We start from the raw sequence: 21,831 nt of genomic DNA, 5'->3' as shown, positions 1-21,831 counted from the left end.
TTCATAACATTCTGGGCAGATCTTTGTATAACCTATGCATGAAACCACACAGACACAACACAGCAGAAGGCTTGAGAATCAATTGGAACACTATCTGTGTTGTAGATTGACTTCTGCAGAGCCTTTGAAAACTAACTTGGCGTTAAAACTGTATCTTACGAATGTGGTCCAGGACATGTTTTCTGAACCTAGACATCTTGAATCTCTGTTAAAATAGATTTTAATGAGATTTCAAATCTCCAAATACTCAAAATGCTCAGGATACAATCCAGAGTTTTCCATACCAGGATCTAGAAAAAACTCAGCTTCAGTGAGGAAAGGTAATCAATCAATAGACGCCAACAGCAGGAGAAACAGATGTTGGAATTATTCCTAAGAATTTTAAAGCAGCTATCATAAAATGTCTCCAGCAAACAGTTGTGAACACTTGTTAATTTAAAAAGTAGAAGGTGTTAGCAGAGAAAGAGAAGTAAAGAAGAATCAAATGGAAATGAAAAATTCTTTAGACAAAAGATAATGATGTTAAAATTTACTCCTATGCATACATCAAATCATGCTGTACACCTAAAAATAATACAATGCTATATGTCAGTTATAGCTCAATAAAACAAGGGTAAGGAAAACAATTTGGAACATGAGGAATAAAATAAAGCAAAGGAAAGGGTAAAAAATACATAGGTGGGGACTGCTCTGGTGGTCTAGTGGTTAAGGAGCCACTTGCCACTGCAGGGGACACAGTTTGATCCCTGGTCTGAGAAGACCACAGAAACTGTGGAAAACTAAGCCTGCGCACCAGAACTATTGAGTCCACATGCTACAACTAATGAACTATACATGCCTAGAGCTTGTGCTCTGGAACAACAGACTCCGCCACAATGAGAAGCATGCCCACCACAAAGAAAAGTAAGCCCACTCCTGAAACTAGAGAAAGCCTGTGTGCAGCAACTGAGACCCAGCCCAGCCAAAATAATAAATGTATTTTTAAAAAGATAAATATTAATAGGTGATTCTTCTATTCCAGAGTTTAAAAATTGTATTCAGTGGTTAAAGAGAAAAGTGATAATATTGTTTCATGTATGGGTCTCAATATATTTTTAGATATTTAAGACATGTATATTGTAATGGGAGGAGGATGGGTAAAGGGACCTAAAAAGTATTCAGTTTTCTACACAATACTTGAAGTGGTAGACTAGTAGAATGTGATCTATGGGGCATATTTGGAATCTTTGGGGCAACAACAAAATTATACAGAGATACACAGATGACCCTTGAACAATAGGAGATTGAAGTGCTCTTCAACTCATTACATTCACTCAGTCATGTCCGACTCTTTGGAACCCATAGACTGCAGCACGCCAGGCTTCCCTGTCCATCACCAACTCCAGGAGCTTGCTCAAACTCATGTCCATCAAATCCATCTTATCCTCTGTTGTCCCCTTTTCCTCCTGCCTTCAGTCTTTCTCAGCATCAGGGTCTTTTCCAGTGAGTCAGTTCTTCCCATCAGGTGACCAAAGTATTGGAGTTTCAGCTTCAGCATTAGTCCTTCCAATGAATATTCAGGACTGATTTCATTTAGGATTTACAGGTTTGATCTCCTTGCAGTCCAAGGGACTCTCAAGAGTCTTCTATAACACCACAGTTCAAAAACATAGGTTCCTTGGTGGTCAACTTTCTTTATGGTCCAACTCTCACATCCATAGATGACTACTGGAAAAACCATAGCTTTGATGGACCTTTGTCAGCAAAGTGATGTCTCTGCTTTATAATATGCTGTCTAGGTTTGGCACAGCTTTTCTTGGAAAAGAAAAGCTTTTCTTCACAGCTCCTTGGAAAAGCTCCACTGCTTTTAATTTCCTGGCTTCAGTCACATTCCACAGTGATTTTGAGCCCAAGATATTCTTTAATATGCTGTCTAGGTTTGGCACAGCTTTTCTTCCAAGGAGCAAGAAAAGCTCCTTAGAAAATCTCCACAGCTTTTAATTTCCTGGCTTCAGTCACATTCCACAGTGATTTTGAGCCCAAGAAAATAAAGTCTCTCACTGTTTCCATTGTTTCCCCATCTATTTGCCATGGAGTGATGGGACCAGATGCCATGATCTTTGTTTTTTGAGTTTTAAGCCAACTTTTTCACTCTCCTCTTCTACTTTCATCAAGAGGCTCTTTAGTTCTTTGCTTCCTGCCATAAGGGTGCTGTCATATGCATATCTGAGATTATTGATATTTATCCTGGCAATCATGATTCCAGCTTGTGTTTCATCCAGCTTGGCATTTCACATAATGTATTCTGCATATAAGTTAAATAATCAGGGTGATAATATACAGCCTTCACATAGTCCTTCCTCAACTTGTAACCAGTTTGTTGTTCCATGTCTGGCTTTAACTTGCTTCTTGACCTGCTTACAGATTTCTCAGCAGTCAGGTAAGGTGGTACAGAATGAAGCAGGGAAAAGGCTAATAGAGCTTTGCCAAGAGAATGCACTGGTCATAGCAAACACCCTCTTCCAACACACAGGAGATGACTCCCCACATGGACATCACCAGATGGTCAATATTGAAGTCAGATTGATTATATTCTTTGCAGCCAAAGATGGAGAAGCTCTATACAGTCAGCAAAAACAAGACTTGGAGCTGACTGTGGCTCAGATCATGAACTCTTTATTGTGAAATTCAGACTTAAATTGAAGAAAGTAGGGAAACCCAGTAGACCATTCAGGGATGACCTAAATCAAATCATGTATGATTATACAGTGGAATTGACAAATAGATTCAAGGTATTAGATCTGATAGAACTATGCCTGAAGAACTATGGACAGAGGTTCGTGACATTGCACAGGAAGGACTGATCAAGATCATCCACAAGAAAAAGAAATGGAAGAAGGGAAAATGGTTGTCTGAGGAAGCCTTACAAATAGCTGAGAAAAGAAGAGAAGCTACAGGCAAAGAAGAAAAGGAAAGATATATCCATTTGAATGCAGAGTTCCAAAGAATAGCAAGGAAAGATAAGAAAGCCTTCCTTAGTGATCAATGCAAAGAAATAGAGGAAAATAACAGAATGGGAAAGACGAGAGACCTCTTCAGGAAAATTAGAGATACCAAGGGAACATTTCATGCAAAGATGGGCACAATAAAGGACAGAATTGGTATGGACCTACCAGAAGCAGAAGTTATTAAGAAAAGGTGGCAAAAATACACAGAAGAACTATACAGAAAACATCTTTATGACCCAGATAACCATGATGGTATGGTCACTCGCCTAGAGCCAGACATCCTGGAATGCGAAGTCAAGTGGACCTCAGGAAACGTCACTATGAACAAAGCTAGTGGAGGTGATGGAATTCCAGTTGAGCTATTTCAAATCCTAAAAGATGATGCTGTTGAAGTGCTGCACTCAATATGCCAGCAAATTTGGAAAACTCAGCAGTGTCCATAGGACTGGTAAGGGTCAGTTTTCATTCCAATCCCAAAGAAAGGCAATGACAAAGAATGTTCAAACTAATGCACAGTTGCACTCATCTCACACACTAGCAAAGTAATGCTCAAAATTCTCCAAGCGAGGCTTCAACAGTACCCGAACCGAGAACTTCCAGATGAACAAGCTGGATTTAGAAAAGGCAGAGGAACCAGAGATCAAATTGCTAACATCCGTTGGTTCATTGAAAAAGCAAGGGAGTTCCAGAAAAACATCTACTTCTGCTTTATTGACTATGCCAAAGCCTTTGACTGTGTGGATCATAACAAACTGTGGAAAATTCTTTAAGAGATGGGCATACCAGGCCACCTTACCTGCCTCCTGAGAAATCTGTATGCAAGTCAAGAAGCAGCAGTTAGAACTGGACATGGAACAACAGACTGGTTCCAAATAGGTAAAGGAGTAAATCAAGGCTGTATATTCTCACCCCACTCATTTAAATTATATGCAGAGTACATCATGCAAAATGCCAAGCTGGATGAGACACAAGCTGGAATCAAGATTGCCAGGAAAGATATCAATAACCTCAGATACACAGATGACACCACCCTTACGGCAGAAAGCAAAGAAGAACTAAAGAGCCTCTTGATGAAAGTGAAAGAGGACAGTGAAAAAGTTGGCTTTAAACTCAACACTCGTATTTTGATTTTTTTTTTGATTTCTTCTGTGATTTGTTGGTTATTCAGCAGCGTGTTTTTCAGCCTCCATATGTTGGAATTTTTAATAGTTTTTCTCCTGTAGTTGAGATCTAATCTTACTGCATTGTGGTCTGAGAAGTTGCTTGGAATGATTTCAATTTTTTTAAATTTACCAAGGCTAGATTTATGGCCCAGGATGTGATCTATCCTGGAGAAAGTTCCGAGTGCACTTGAGAAAAAGGTGAAATTTATTGTTTTGGGATGAAATGTCCTATAGATATCAGAAACAAATGAAAATGAAAACACAACAACCCAAAACCTGTGGGACACCATAAAAGCAGTGCTAAGGGGAAGGTTCATAGCAATACAGGCATATCTCAAGAAACATGAAAAAGTTCAAATAAATAACCTAACTCTACACCTAAAGCAATTAGAAAAGGAAGAAATGAAGTACATCAGGGTTAGTAGAAGGAAAGAAATCTTAAAAATTAGGGCAGAAATAAATGCAAAGGAAACAAAAGACACCATAGCAAAAATCAACAAAGCCAAAAGCTGGTTCTTTGAGAGGATAAATAAAATTAACAAACCATTAGCCAGACTCATCAAGAAACAAGGGGAGAAAAATCAAATCAATAAAATTAGAAATGAAAGTGGAGAGATCACAACAGACAACACAGGAATACAAAGGATCATAAGAGACTACTATCAGCAATTTTATGCCAATAAAATGGACAACGTGGAAGAAATGGACAAATTCTTAGAAAAGTACAACTTTCCAAAACGGAACCAGGAAGAAATAGAAAATCTTAACAGACCCATCACAAGCACGGTAATTGAAACTGTAATCAGAAATCTTCCAGCAAACAAAAGCCCAGGTCCAGACAGCTTCACAGCTGAATTCTACCAAAAATTTAGAGAAGAGCTAACACCTATCCTACTCAAACTCTTCCAGAAAGTTGCAGAGGAAGGTAAACTTCCAAACACATTTTATGAGGCCACCATCACCCTAATACCAAAACCTGACAAAGATCCCACAAAAAAAGAAAACTACAGGCCAATATCACTGATGAACATAGATGCAAAAATCCATAACAAAATTCTAGCAATCAGAATCCAACAACACATTAAAAAGATCATACATCTTGACTAAGTGGGCTTTATCCCAGGGATGCAAGTATTCTTCAATATCCGGAAATCAATCAATGTAATACACCACATTAACAAATTGAAAAATAAAAGCCATATGATTATCTCAATAGATGCAGAGAAAGCCTTTGACAAAATTCAACATCCATTTATGATAAAAACCCTCCAGAAAGCAGGAATAGAAGGAACATACCTCAACATCATCAAAGCTATATATGACAAACCCACAGCAAACTTTATCCTCAATGGTGAAAAATTGAAAGCATTTCCCCTAACGTCAGGAACAAGACAAGGGTGGCCACTCTCACCACTACTATTGAACATAGTTTTGGAAGTTTTGGCCACAGCCATCAGAGCAGAAAAAAAAAATAAAAGGAATCCAGATTGGAAAAGAAGAAGTAAAACTCTCACTGTTTGCAGATGGCATGATCTTCTACATAGAAAACCCTGAAGACTCCACCAGAAAATTACTAGAGCTAATCAATGAATATAGTAAAGTTGCAGGATATAAAATTAACACATGGAAACCCCTTGCATTCCTATACACTAACAATGAGAAAACAGAAAGAGAAATTAAGGAAACAATTCCATTCACCACTGCAACGAAAAGAATAAAGTACTTAGGAATATATCTACCTAGAGAAACAAAAGACCTATATATAGAAAACTATAAAACACTGGTGAAAGAAATCAAAGAGGACACAAATAGATGAAGAAATATACCATATTCATGGATCAGAAGAATCAAAGTAGTGAAAATGAGTATACTACCCAAAGCAATCTATAGATTCAATGCAATCCCTATCAAGCTACCAACGGTATTTTTCACAAAGCTAGAACAAATAATTTCACAATTTGTATGAAAATACAAAAAACCTCAAATAGCCAAAGCAATCTTGAGAAAGAAGAATGGAACTGGAGGAATCAACCTGCCTGACTTCAGGCTCTACTACAAAGCCACAGTCATCAAGACTGTATGGTACTGGCACAAAGACAGAAATACAGATCAATGGAGCAAAATAGCAAGCCCAGAGATAAATCCACGCACCTATGGACACCTTATCTTTGACAAAAGAGCAAGAATATACAATGGAGAGAAGACAATCTCTTTAACAAGTGGTACTGGGAAAACTGGTCAACCACTTGTAAAAGAATGAAACTAGAACACTTTCTAATACCATACACAAAAATAAACTTAAAATGGATTAAAGATCTAAACATAAGAACAGAAACTATTAAATTCCTAGAGGAAAACATAGGCAAAACACTCTCCAACATAAATCATAGCAGGATCCTCTATGACCCACTTCCCAGAATATTGGAAATAAAAGCAAAAATAAACCAAATGGGACCTAATTAAACTTAAAAGCTTCTGCACAACAAAGGAAACTATAAGCAAGGTTTAAAGACAGCCTTCAGAATGGGAGAAAATCATAGCAAATGAAGCAACTGACAAACAGCTAATCTCAAAAATATACAAGCAACTCCTACAGTTCAATTTTAGAAAAGTAAACGACCCAGTCAAAAAATGGGCCAAAGAACTAAATAGACATTTCTCCAAAGAAGACATACAGATGGCTAACAAACACATGAAAAGATGCTCAACATCACTCATTATCAGAGAAATGCAAATCAGAACCACAATGAGGTACCATTTCACGCCAGTCAGAATGGCTGGGATCAAAAAGTCTGTAAGTAATAAATGCTGGAGAGGGTGTGGAGAAAAGGGAACCCTCTTACACTATTGGTGGGAATGCAAACTAGTACAGCCACTATGGAGAACAGTGTGGAGATTCCTTAAAAAACTGGAAATAGAACTGCCATACGACCCAGCAGTCCCACTGCTGGGCATACACACTGAGGAAACCAGATTTGAAAAAGACATGTGTACCCCAGTGTTCATCGCAACACTGTTTATAATAGCCAGGACATGGAAGCAACCTAGAAGTCCATCAGCAGACGAATGGATAAGAAAGCTGTGGTACATATACACAATGGAGTATTACTCAGCCATTTAAAAGAGTACATTTGAATCAGTTCTAATGAGGATGAAACTGGAGTCTATTATACAGAGTGAAGTAAGCCAGAAAGAAAAACACCAATACAGTATAATAACACTTATATATAAAATTTAAAAAGATGGTAATGATAACCCTGTATGTGAGACAGCAAAATAGACACAGATCTATAGAACAGTCTTTTGGACTCTATGGGAGAGAGTGAGGGTGGGATGATTTGGAAGAATGGCATTGAAACATGTGTATTATCATATGTGAAATGAATCGCCAGTCCAGGTTCAAAGCATGATACAGGATGCTCAGGGCTGGTGCACTGGGATGACCCAGAGGGATGGGATGGGGAGGGAGGTGGGAGGGATGTTTAGGATGGGGAACACATGTACACCTGTAGTGAATTCATGTCAATGTATGGCAAAATCAATATAATATTGTAAAGTAATAGCTACCAATTGTAATAAATAAATTTATATTTAAAAAGAAAATACAGAAAAATTCAACATTCAGAAGCGTAAGGTCACGGCATCCGGTCCCATCACTTCATGGCAAATAGATGGGGAAATAATGGACACTGTGACAGACTTTATTTTTTGGGGCTCCAAAATCACTGGAGATGGTGACTGCAGCCATGAAATTAAAAGATGCTTGCTCCTTGGAAGAAAAGCTATGACTATCCTAGAGAGCATATTAAAAAGCAGAGATATTACTTTGCCAACAAAGGTCCATCTAGTCAAAGCTATGGTTTTTCCAGTAGTCATCTATGGATGTGAGAGTTGGACTATAAAGAAAACTGAGTGCCAAAGAATTGATGATTTTGAACTGTGGTGTTGGAGAAGACTCTGAGAGTCCCTTGGACTGCAAGGAGATCCAACCAGTCCATCCTAAAGGAAATCAGTCTTGAATATTCATTGGAAGGACTGATGCTGAAGCTGAAACTCTAATACTTTGGTCACCTGATGTGAAGAACTGACTCACTGAAAAAGACCCTGATGCTGGGAAAGATTGAAGGTGGGAGGAGAAGGGGACGACAGAGGATGAGATGGTTGGATGGCATCACTGACTGGATGGACATGAGTTTGAGTTAATTCCAGGAGTTTGTGATGGACAGGGAGGCCTGGAATGCTGCAGTCCGTGGGGTTGCTAGAGTCGGACAGGACTGAGCGACTGAACTGAACTGGTCATGTGGCCCCAGGGAGCACAGGGCCTTACCTCATCACTATCCTAGTCACCTTACTGTCAGGTCATTACTTTTTTCTTCATTCGAAAAATCCCTGGATGGGGAGCTACACTTTCACCGTAAATAATATGATATTTACAAACCCCCCAAAGAGATCCCTAGGGCAGAAAAATACTGATATCATGTAAATTATTGGCACTTCATCCTTTGTTGTGATATGGGAGGGAGTAAGGAACCTTAGTTAGACTTCTTACCTTGATGGGCTTTCTGAGAACCCTGTCTGTCAAGTTGACTGTATTCTGCCAATTCTCGCATTTTCCTTTTCTCCCCATGCCTACAGTTTTGATGGGGTGCCTTTTCTCATGCATGACTATGACTTGACAAGAACAACCAATATAAAGGAGGTCTTGCCAGATGCTGCCCGTAAACACCCTTCCTTGTTTCAATGGAGTTTCCTGACGACTCTGAATGCAGGCAAATGGTTTTCAGATGCATGGGTAAGATGCATTTCCCAGGTCAAAAAACTGAATCCTTTGTTATGCATGGTCACACACTCTCCTAGAAATAAATACACTATGCACAGTATAATTTTGATGCCCTCGTGAGGTGGTACTACCTGAGAGAATTGGAGAAGTTCATGCAAAGGTATCATTTGATCTGAAAGAAGATTATTGCTGAGGGGAACTATGGGCAATAATGGTGGTTTGTTTCATATATTACAGTAGACTGGAGCAAGAAGATATGTAGTGTGTGTGTGTGTGTGTTCATGAAAGAAAGAGGAAAGGAAGGGTGAAGGGAAGGAGAGAGAGACAAAAGGAGAGGTACAGAGGAGACGGGATATACACTGGAAAAAGAATCAGAAAAACGTTATGAGGAGAATATAGCAGTGTGTAAATAAGACAGTTTAGAATTATCCTGAATATTTTAAAGTGGGTAAAAAATCAAGCCTGTATTTTCAAGATAGTTTAAGAAAAAACAACTGACATTTTCCAGGTTATCATATGTTTACAGGGAATCCATGCAACCTAGGTTTTACCAATCAGATATACTCATTTTGAGTCTTTGATTTTGACAACAAATATCTGAGCAGGACAGACAGCAGACATTCGTATTGCTAGCACCTATGACAACAGAGCTACAATACTTGGGGGTCAGCTGTGGTAATAGCTCTCTTATTACATAATTGTGTAATTAGGAAAATAAATCTTCAGATAATTTTGTTTATGTTCTAGGTGGAATGGAATTTTATTTATGTTACATGTTAATCCTGAAGATTGATTTGATCCTTTTTCATGTTAAAAAAGTGACAAGTTAAGACTTAGGTAAAGAGAGAATTATCCACCTCAAATTCATTCTGTTAACAAGTATTACTATAAGGGACAGCTAAATGTTGGTTTATAATGACTGTATCACCTCAGAATACTTATTCTTATATGAGTATATAGCCTACAAACGCTGTTTGCATGTGTAAAATAGTGGTATCCATCTGATATTCCAGGTTTCTGTGTGTGTGTAGGCTCTGTATATAAATCTCATCATACATAAATAAATAGAACATACAGACTTGAGAGGCTTCTTTAGTATGTATAATGTATATAGGCTTAGTTTGCCATATAGCAAACTCTTCTCTTGTAACTTAGCTGGTAAAGAATCCACCCACAATGTGAGAGACCTGGGTTCAATCCCTGGGTTAGGAAGATTTCCTGGAGAAGGGAAAGGCTGCCCCTGGAGAATTCCATGGACTGTATAGACCATGGTTCGCAAAGAGTCGGACATGACTGAGCGACTTTCACTTTCACTAGTTTGCCATAGGTAATATTTTAACAAACATGTATTCCAAATGAAAAGGTCATTATTAATCTGATGTGTAATGTATGTTTTGTGAAAGTCTTATTGTAAGTGATGAAATTGGATATGTTGTTATAAAGTTTTGTTTATTTTATAGGATTAATAGTTTTATTTTAGCTTGTTTAGATGGTAAGTTTACAGTGTTTAGTTTTTCAATTATTCTGGTTACTGAAGGGTATCTGAAAGCTTGACTTCAAATCTGATTATCTAGGAGGCTTTAATTTTAGGTTTCATAGTAGATCTTTCTTTGATTCCATGTTGTGCAGGCAGGAAATCAAAGTGGTGTTGGCACATGATTTAAAAGATTTGGATGTTTGGATAATTTTTCGTAGTAAAGAAATTGGTTTTGTTTGTGAAGGTTTTTCTGGGTGCTCTTTTTGGTTGGGTATAGTTATGGATTGATGGTAGTGGTGAGTTGATTATTATTTGTCAGTATAATTACTATTCTTGAGATTACTTGTGAAAATTAAATACCTAATCTGATCTATAATGAAATAAAAATAGATACTGAAGTTCTGAGAGTTGTCCCTGGAAGCTCAGCTGAGTTCCTATTTTTTAGTAAAACCAACCTTTGTGTGGAACATTTTCATATCCTTTTGTGAAAGTATAAATCTCAAGATTACAGAGGAATTACTTGAGAAATTTATCTCATGCATAAAGATAATGAACCAGGTACAAGTTTTATTTAGCACATTAATATGGGAACAAACAGGATGACGAAACCCAGTCAATAGAAAAGTGAGAAACCAACATGCAAAATTCTCAGTGCAACAAAGAAATGCTAAGAATTGCATAAGTTGGATACAAGTCTAGTGTATTATTTCAGTTAATACACTCTGTGACAATAAAAATTTTAGAGTTTTCTTCTCTATGAAAACTCATTTGCATCTCTACTAGAAAAAAATCCTGTCCTATTTTATCAGTTTTCTAGAAGTCAACATCTAACTTTACATCGTACATCAGTTCAGTTCAGTTCAGTTGCTCAGTCATGTCTGACTCTTCGCAACCCCATGAACTGCAGCATGCCAGGCCTGCCTGTCCATCACCAACTCCCAGAGTTTACTCAGAGTCATGTCCATTGAGTTGGTGATGCCATTCAACCATCTCATCCTCTGTCGTCCCCTTCTCCTCCTGCCTTCAATCTTTCCCAGCATCAGGGTCTTTTCCAATGAGTCAGTTCTGTGCATCAGGTGGCCAAAGTATTGGACATAGCAATTCAAAGAAAGGTACATTCCCATAAGAGTCAGATGATCTTTAGGTGTGCTTGTTAAACAGTGTGCTACAATGATACTGGAGGATTCAATGATGAACTTATGCTTCATTTCTGAGTTTTGAATAATTTAGGTTCCCTCTTGTGCTCATAAATAACCTCTGTAGATTATTTAGAGGAGGGTCTTATTGTGATTTTGTGTTATTTAACCTTATTAATTTGCATCCAGTGCAGTTTAAAGGATCAGTTAATACACATAAGGTTTATTGTTGTATAATCAGCAAATCTTGATTCAGATTGTGTTAAATAACTATTAAGCTTAATAAATTAGGTTCTGTCTAGAGCATGTATAGGGAATCTAGAATTTAATTTTAAATAGTCCCTACTGTTCCAGACTCTTATTCTTACTACGACTTGAGAAGTTCACTTGAATCAGGTTTCACACATATAGCTACAAATGTGGGCAAATTTCTCTCTCCTATTCCTGGTAATCAGTGATCTTTCTTCCTACTGTAATGCTGGGATAGAGTGCAACAAGGGACACCAAACTGTTTGCCTAGGAAAGCTGTAGGCTTTGATTCCAAATACCAATTATGCATGCGTCCTTAGTAGGGACTGGTGGCTTGTTCTTTCATATTGAATGACATGTATTCTCAAATATGATCCTTCAGTTATGACCTTGATGACACAATCAATTTTTCCAATGTGTCCAACTGGGAATTTCCAACTCCCAGTGTAAAGGAGTACATATTTTCAGCTTTTTCAAAAGACTGCATTGCCATGAAACATAGTGGCTCAGTAAAAACAAATTTTACCTGAATTCAGAGGGGTGGTGAGAACAAGTTACTAAATAAAAGAATGTTTGGCACAAGTGTAATAGGAAAAAAGTCAGAAGAGAATGGGTTTTCTCATACACCCATGAAGAAGTAGAATGTTTAAAAGAGTACTAACAGGGAATCCCCACCTGGTGGTACAGTAGTTAGAACTCAGCACTTTCACTGCTGAGGGCCTGGGTTCAATCCCTAGTCAGGGAACAAAGATCCCACAAGTCACACGATGTGGCCAAATAAGAAGAAATGAGTACCAACAGTTTCCAAAAAGAAAAGAGGAATATGCATGATTAGATTGCCCTCATCAGTTTGTTCAATCTGGTGTAGGTAATGTCCTACTATATCTAGGGTTATCAATGTACTTCTGCGGAGTTATCTGCTCCTCTCTAAAATTTAATCTTGGAAATTCTGACTCCAGTCCACTGATCAGTTGGATTGGTATCTAATTGAGATGGCAGTGTCAGCTTACACTAGGAAAGCTGTTTCCACGAGTTTCTTCCTTGCATATCAGTAGACAAGAGAGTATCTGTAAGGTCCTCTCAAACATGATTTTGAGGTTAACTTTTCCTATTTCTGTTCTGTATCATGTAGGAAAAACCTTCAGATGAACATGGGTATAAAGCAGAAATCACATGATAATTAAAATTAATTTGATTATTATATGATAGTAAATAGCAGTGTCAGAAAGGAGAATACAATAGTCTACTAATAGGCTATAATGCATAACTGTTTTCAAAAGATTTGGTCTGTTTCTCTTTCCCTTAAGTGTAAGAACATGTTGTGACTTCTGTTTTGGTTCAGTGGTTAAGACTTCATGCTTCCAATACAGGGGACACAGGTTCAGTCACTGGTCAAGGAACTAAGATCCTGCATTCCTCTCAGCACCCCCACCCACCCAAAAAGGAAGATCATATTCTGGGCATTGAACAGTTCTCCTGGTACTTCCAATCCATTCTTTATTACATTAAAAAAATTATCCATCTCTGAAATGTATTTCTATTATCATTTTACCTGCACAGTATTAACTAGGAATTTAAAATTTCCCTTTTTAACAACTCCTCCCATATTGAGGACTTAATGCACAATGTTGAGCTATATATGAAGCATGGACATTTCTACTTCTAGCCATGACTATTTGCAGGTACTGGTTGTTTTCTCTTGCCTTAAACAACTAGAAAACTAAACCAAAGAGCTTAAATAGTCATTCTCAGATATTGGACAGCAATCAGTGCAGAACTGTGATCCATGAGAGAAGGGAATACTAGGAGAGCCTTATAATTGCCCTTGTGTTTCGCTTGGATGTACTTTCCAGGTCTTATAGCAGGAGGACCCTAAGCAAAGCATAGCTGTCTTGTGGATTTGAGGAGAAAGAGATTGGATTTTTGGGAGATCAGAGTGTCTGGAATTTTGAGGGATGAAGTTCAAAAGTGAGAAAGCTTTCCAGAGAAAGGCCTCTAGAAATCTGCATGGGACTGGCTTGAGTATGTTGTTATCTATGAGACACAGAAGTAGGGTGACGTTCTACAAGGCTGGGCAAAGTACTAATAGGGAGCTTTTATTTGAACCATTCTAAGAACATATGGTTTTGAGAGCTGGACTGTAAAGAAGGCAGAACACCAAAGAATTGATGCCTTTGAACTATGGTGCTGGAGAAGACTCCAGCAAGGAGATCAAACCAGTCGATCTTAAGGGAGATCTACCCTGAATATTCACTGGAATGACTGATGCTGAAGCTGAAGCTCCAGTATATTGGTCATCTGATGTGAATAGATGACTCATTGGAAAAGTCCCTGATATTGGGAAAGATCGAGGGCAGAAGGAGAAGAGGGCGTCAGAGGACGAGATGGCTGATGGCATCACCGATGCAATGAACATGAATTTGGGCAAACTCTGGGAGACAGTGAGGGATAGGGAGTCCTGATGTGCCTCAGTCCATGAGGTTGCAAAGAATCAGACACAACTAGGCGATTGAACTACAACAACAACAATGTCATCAAGAGCTCACATCCATTGCCAACATTGATTGGATCATAGAAGAAGCTAGAGAATTCCAGAAAAGCATCTAATTCTGCCTCATTAACTATGCTAAAGCCTTTGTGTGGAATAAAACAAACTGTGGAAAATTCTTAAAGAGATAGGAATATCAGACCACTTTATCTGCCTCCTGAGAAACCTGTATGCAGGTCAAAAAGCAACCGTTAGAACCGGCCATGGAACAATGGGCTGGTTCCAAATTGGGAAGAGAGTACATCAAGGCTGTATATTGTCACTCTGCTTATTTAACTTACATGCAAAATCATGTGAAATGCCGGGCTGGATGAATCACAAGCTGGAATCAAGGTTGCAGGGAGAAGTATCAATAACCTCAGATAGCAGATGATACCACCCTTATGACAGAAAGTGAAGAGGAACTGAAGAGCCTTTTGATGAAAGTGAAAGAGGAAAGTGAAAAAGCTGGCTTAAAACTCAACATTCAAAAAACGAAGATGGTGGTATCTGGTTCCATCACTTCATGGCAAACAGATGGAGAAACAATGGAAAGAGTGTAAGCATCTTTTAATTTCATGGCTGTAGTCACCGTCCACAGTGATTTTGGAGCCCAAGAAAATAAAGCCAGGTATGCTTCAGTCTATGGGGTGACAAAGAGTTGGACACGACTGAGTGACTGAACAAGAGCTCACATGTGTCTGGAAGATGCTCAAGTTCTAACTAGCCATATTAGAAGATAGACTTTTTTGGACATATGGGAACTTCAGTAAAAACCCCAGAAAGGTCACACCATAATAACAAGCCTAAACCAGCTCTAAATTAAAGGCTATTTTAGACCCACTTAAAAAAAAGTCCGATTGATTTGTTCATAATATACCCCCCCGCCCCAGCCCAAAGAAAAATAAAAAGCACTTCCCTTGTAGCTCAGTTGGTAAAGAATCTGCCTGCACTGCAGGAGACCCATGTTTAATCTCTGGGTTGGGAAGATCCCCAGTAGAAGGAAATACCAACCCACTCCAGTATTCTTGCCTGGAGAATCCCATGGACAAAGGAACCTGGCAGGATACAGTTCATGGGGTCCTAAGAGTCAGATACAACTTAGCGACTAAATCACCACCACCAAAAACAACAACAACAACAACAACAACAACAAAACAAACTGGAAGAGACAACAATACTTAGACATCTAACAGTGTAACAGTTACAGTGTACAAGATCCAGTAATAAAATTACTGTGTGTACAAAGAAGGTTGAAAATGTGGCTTAAAGCCAGGGAAAAACTACACATAAAGATCCAGAAAAAAAAAAGCTGATAGAATTAAGAGAAAGGGAGTTTTCAAAAGCTATTCCAAGCAAGTCTATCAAGGATTTAAAGAAAAATAACGTAATGAGAGAGATGTAAGATATAAAAATAACTGAATAGAATTTCTAGAACTGAAAGCCTATGCCATCTGAAATTCTTCAGTATTTGTTGATAGTTTGTGTATTTTGAATAATGGCTCTATATCACTAAGGTGGTTGAATGAATGGATATAGAGTTATTCATAAGATTTTTTATTATCCTTGTAATGACTTTGGGATCAATGGTTATATTTCCATTTTTTAATTCCTGATTTTCATAATTTGTAATTGTCTCTCCTCCCCTGCCCTAGAGATCTATGGATTGTATTGATCTTATTAGAGATACAGTATGTGGTTTTGTTGATTTCTGCTCAGATCTTTATGTTTTCTTTCTTTTGTTTGCTTTGGGTTTGCTTTTAGGTTTTATGTAGTTTGCAAAAGGGTCAATTTTAGGTTACTTTAGTTATTTTTTCTTTCCATTATAAGCATTTAATACTATACATTTACCTCTAATACCACCTTAGCTGTATCATAGATTTTGATGTGTTGTATTTTAATTTTTATTTTGAAATATTTTAAAATTTCCCTTAAGTTTTCTTTCTTGTTATTGTTCAGTTGCTAAGTCCTGTCTGCTCTTTGGGACCCATGGACAGTAGCCTGCCAGGCTACTCTGTCCATGGAATTTCCCAGGCAAGAATACTGAAGTGAATTTCCATTTCCTTCTCCAGGAGTCTTCCCAACCCGGGGATTGAATTTACATCTCCTGCATTGGCAGGTGAATCCTTTACTGCTGAACCACCAGGGAAGCCTGACCCATGGTTTATTTAGAAATTTTCTTTTCAAATTTCCAGATGCTTTCAGATTTTCTAGTTATCTCACTATTGATTTCTAGTTTAATGCTGTTCTGGTCTGATTACATACTTTGTATGTTTTCATATTTATTGAAGTTCATTTATTTTATGTTTCAGAATATGACCTGTTATATTGTTACAAATGCACGTGAAAGGACTATGTATTCTGCCATTAAATGAGTTGTAAAATAGCAAATAAAATGTGTCAATCCATCTTCCAATTTATTCATCCCAGCCCATAACCATAAGTTTATTTTCCACATATGTAACTCCACTTCAGTTTTGTAGATAAATTCATTTGCAGGCTTTTTTTTTTTTTTAACACATATAAGGAAATCCAACAAGTCCATCCTAAAGGATATCAGTCCTGAGTGTTTATTGGTAGGACTAATTTTGAAGCTGGAACTCCAATACTTTGGCCACCTGATGCAAAGACCGGTCTCATTTGAAAAGACCCTGATGCTGAGAAAGATTGAGGGCAGGAAGAGAAGGGGACGACAGAGGATGAGATGTTTGGATGGCATCATTGACTCAATGGACATGGATTTGGGTGGACTCTGGGAGTTGGTAATGGACAGGGAGACCTGGCGTGCTGCGGTTCATGGGGTCACAAAAAGTTGGACACAACTGAGTGACAACTGAACTAAACTGAAGCAATATCATATATTTATCTTTCTCTCTCTGATTTACTTCCCTCAGTATGACAGTCTCTGGGTCTGTCTATGTTGCTGCACCTGGCATTATTTTGTTCTATTTTGTAGCTGAGTAGTAGTCCATTGTATATATGTACCACATCTTCTTTATCCATTCCTGTTTGGGGACATTTAGGTTGCTTCTGGGTGCTGAATATTGTACACAGAGCTGCAATGAACACTGGGGTGAGTGTGTCCTTTCAGGCCATATTTTTCCCTATATATATGCCCAGCTATCATATGGTAGCTCTGTTTTCATTTTTTAAGGAACCTCCATTCCGTTGTCCATAGTGGCTGTACCAGTTTACATTCTACATTCCCACCAACAGTCTAGGAGTGTGCCCTTTTCTCTACATGCTTTCCAGCATTTTTTGTTTTGTGCATTTTTTGATGATGGCCATTCTGACCAGTGTGAAGTGATACCTCATTCAAGTTTTGGTTTGCATTTCTCCATTAATTAGTGATGTTGAGCATCTTTTCATGTGCTTTTTAACAATCCATATGTCTTTGGAGAGATGTCTGTTTAGATCTGCTACCCATTTTCTGATTGAGTTGTTTGTTCTTTTGATATGGAACTGCATGAGCTGTTTGTATATTTTGGAGATAAATACCATGTTGGTTGCTTCATTTGTAAATATTTTCTTTTTCGGAGGGTTTCTTTTCATTTTGTTTGTGCTTTTGTTTTCTGTGCCAAACATTTAAGTTTAATTAGGTCCCTTTTGTTTATTTTTGTGTTTACTTTTGTTATTCTAGGAGGTAGATCAGAAAAGATCTTGCTGGGACTTCTCTGGCAGTCCAGTGGTTAAGACTGTGCAAGCCATTTACTTGCCCTTGTGGCTCAGCTGGTAAAGAATCTGCCTGCAATGTGGGAGACCTGGGTTTGATCCCTAGGTTGGGAAGATCCCCTGGAGAAGGGAAAGGCTACCCTCCACTATTCTGGCCTGGAGAATCCCATGGACTGTGTAGTCCATGGGGTCACAAAGAGTCAAACATGACCGAGCGACTTTCACTTCACTTCTTCACTTCATGTTTAATAATACATGTAAATTTCTTTTTAATGATACCTTTAGAGCCGGCATAAATCATCTTGCTTTTTAAAGGTGCACTTTTGGGAGGCTTTCACATCATTAACAACTTTGGTGACTTCATGATGCACTGTTACTCCAGAAGCCATAGTGCCTGTGGCTGAGGCTGTGGTGGAGGCTCCCAGAAATCATCTTAATTTTCTTTAGTTGGTTGGTTTTTGATAACTTTTCATGATTCATAATCTCTCATTACATTATGTCTCTTCCTTAGCCAACATCAGCCCAAAAGTTGGTTTGGGTTTTTCCATAAGCTGCTGCTGCTGCTGAGTCACTTCAGTCATGTCCGACTCTGTGCGACCCCATAGACGGCAGCCCACCAGGCTCCCCCATCCCTGGGATTCTCCAGGCAAGAACACTAGAGTGGGTTGCCACTTCCTTCTCCAATGCATGAAAGTTAAAAGTGAAAGTGAAATCGCTCAGTCGTTTCCAACCCTCAGCAACCCCATGGCCTGCAGCCTACCAGGCTCCTCCGTCCATGGGATTCTCCAGGCAAGAGTACTGGAGTGGGGTGCCATTGCCTTCTATGAAGTTTTTGCCCAACCTTATACCATGGCCTAGATCAGGAGCTGACAAGCTGCAGCCTACTGTCTAAATTCAGCCCAGTGGCCGTTCTGCATGGCCTGAGAGCTGTGTATGGTCTTTGAATTTTTAAATCACTGGAAAAAATCAGAAGAATAATGTTTCATGATGAGTACAGCTCACATAAAACTCAAGTTTTTAGTGTCAGTAAATAAATTTTTGTTGAAACACAGCCATGCTTATTCACTTATGAATTGTCTATGGCTGTTTCTGCACTGTAATAGTTCAGCAGTTGAGACAGAGCTGTGTCTCACACAAAGGAAAAAAATATTTGACACTTGTCTCTTGACACATAAGTTTGCTGAACCCTTGATAAGGAACTGTTTGTGTTTTATAGAGCTAAATTTCTCCTTAGAAGATTTGTGAATAGAATTATAAATTCAGTCTTAGAATTTCAATGTGGATTACTGCATAGACTTAAGATCTTGGTTTAAGACTTAAGAAACGGTAGGATGACCCTTCAATAAAACCTGAAACATAACTTTTTTGTTGATTTTGGTCTGATCAGGGCAGTCAGTGTTGATGATCTTCATAAGCTAGTATAAGGACACAAAGAAAGTAAATGTAGAATCAGAGAGAGTACATTTGGAAAAAACTGGTTAATAGCTCACAGAAACTGAATGAATTTATATCCTCCAACTGTCTGAGTTTGGGAATTTTTTTGAAAAATAAATGAAATAGATACATTGGTAGGACTGATATGAGGTATAATCAATCCTTGTTGTATTAAGTCTGGCATTATAGTTGGGTTAGATCTTCCTTAAATTCATCACTAGGAAGATTTTAGGCAAAAGTTATCAACACAGATAATGTGAACTCTTACAGGTTTGACTCTAATTATTCCTGCTCTTTTCCCCTCAGGAATTCTGTTGCCATGACCATTTATTTACTTTTTGAATCAATATACTAGTGTCCATACTGATAGTCAAATAATATTCAGTAGAATTTTCTGTAACTCCTGATACTAATTTTTCTGTGGTGCTTTTATTCTGGCTATTCTTTTGCAAAGAAGATTCCTAGCATAAAAATTTTAGGAAAGGGCTGCAGAGAACAAAGAGGTGTTATGACAGTGGTCTCAAAGTAAAAGTTGTAGGTTGGTTCACGGAAAAGGACTTAATATTGTTAAAAATTCCCACCATTTGAGCGGTTTTAAGCTCTAAGTAATCTGATTTTTTACCATAGTGGGATGAATAGTAAAGGTAGTGGCCCTTGTTTCAATAAAAAATGATATTGCTGTTTATATTTTTGGCTAGTTCTCCTCAGGATTCCCTGGTGGCTCATACAGTAAAGCATCTGTCTACAATGCGGGAGACCTGGGTTCGAGCCCTGGGTTGGGAAGATCCCCTGGAGAAGGAAATGGCAACCCACTCCAGTACTATTGCCTGGAAAATCCCATGGAGAGAGGAGCCTGGTAGGCTATAGTCTATGGGGTCGCAAAGAGTTGGACACGACTGAGCAACTTCACTTCACTTCCTCAGGATTACCTGTTGAGTGGTAGTATTTCCTTCTAAATGGAGTCATTGAGAAGATTTTGCATAATTGTCCTTTTTTTAAAAAAAATGAAGTATAATTGACTTAGAATATTATATTAGTTTCAGATGGAGGACATAGTAATTTGATATTTTTATGCTTTACAAAATGATCACAATAAGTCTGTTTACCCTCTCACCATAAAAATTATTACAATATTATTGACTATATTCCCTATGCTTTATAACCTCCTTATTATTTTTATTTTATAACTGGAAGTTTGTACCTTTGAATCTCATCTGTTTTATTCATCCTCCCTTCCCTCTGGCAACTACTAGTTTATTCTTTACGTCTGTGATGCTGTTTGATTTTGTTATGTATGCATGTTTTGGTTTTTCGATTGCATATAAAAATGAAACTTCAAGCTTGTAGAATAGCTTGAGAAGGACAGGTGTTAACTCTTTTCTTAAAATTAGGTATAATCCACCTGTTAAACTGGCTGGCTGGAGCTGGAGTATTGTTGTTGGGAATTTTAGGTTACCAGTTTCGTTACTAGTAATTGTTTTGTTCATGCTTTCTATTTCTTCCATATTCAGTCTTGAGAGATTGTACCTTGCTAAGAATTTATCTATTTCTTATAGGTTGTCCATTTTTTGGCATATGTTTATTTGCAGTTATTTCTTGCAGTCCTTTGTATTTCTGTGGTGTCAGTTGTAGCTCCTCTTTCATTTCTTATTTTATTTAATTGGGCCATTCCTCACTTTTCCTGATTATTCTGGCTAAAGTTTTATGAATTTTGTTTATCTTTGCAAAGAACCAGCTCTTAGGCTCATTGATCTATTCTTTAGTTGTTTTAGTCTTCATTTTGTATATTTATGCTTTGATCTTCATTGTGTCTTTTGTTGACTAACACTGGATTTTGTTTTTCCACTTTGTACTTTCCTTTAGGTGCATATTTTCAGATTTTCTTTTTTCACCTGAGGTAGACTTGTATCACTGTAGACATCCCTCTTAGAATTGCCTTTTCTGCATCCAATAGATTTTTGGATCTCGGGGTTTCCATTTGTCTCCAGCTACTAAAAAAAAATTTTTTTTTCTGACATGTTGATCACTCATTGACTGTTCAATAGCGTATTGTTTAGCTTCCATGTGTTTGTGTTTTTAAAATTAATTTTTATCAGAGTATAGTTGCTTTACCCTGTTGTTTCAACTGTATAGCAAAGTTAATCAGCTATACATATACATATATTCCCTCTTATTTGGATTTCCTTCCCATTTGTCACCATAGAGCACTGAATGGGGTTCCCTTAGCTATACAGTAGGTTCTCCTTAGTTATATATTTTATACGTAGTACCAATTGTGTGTATATGTCAATCCCAACTTCCCAATTCATCCCATACATCCCCTTTTCCCCTTTGGTGTTCAAACATTTGTTCTCCGTATCTGTATCTCTATTTCAGTTTTGCAAATAAAATAATTATACCATTTTT

General features: G+C 37.9%; 1 protein-coding gene across 1 annotated transcript in view; it reads left to right on the top strand.

The window, feature by feature from the left end:
* Window positions 1–21,831, top strand: part of LOC129654212 (glycerophosphodiester phosphodiesterase domain-containing protein 4-like) — a 100,223-nt gene that overhangs the window by 35,622 nt on the left and 42,770 nt on the right. Inside the window, exon 10 of the mRNA XM_055583740.1 lies at window positions 8,786–8,942. Coding sequence (XP_055439715.1) covers window positions 8,786–8,942 — 157 coding nt within the window. The remainder of the gene's footprint in view (window positions 1–8,785; window positions 8,943–21,831) is intronic.

This window comes from Bubalus kerabau, chromosome 5, assembly GCF_029407905.1.
Source record: "Bubalus kerabau isolate K-KA32 ecotype Philippines breed swamp buffalo chromosome 5, PCC_UOA_SB_1v2, whole genome shotgun sequence".
In the NCBI taxonomy this organism is placed as follows: Eukaryota; Metazoa; Chordata; class Mammalia; order Artiodactyla; family Bovidae; genus Bubalus; species Bubalus kerabau.
This window is presented reverse-complemented; position numbering and strand designations above follow the sequence as displayed.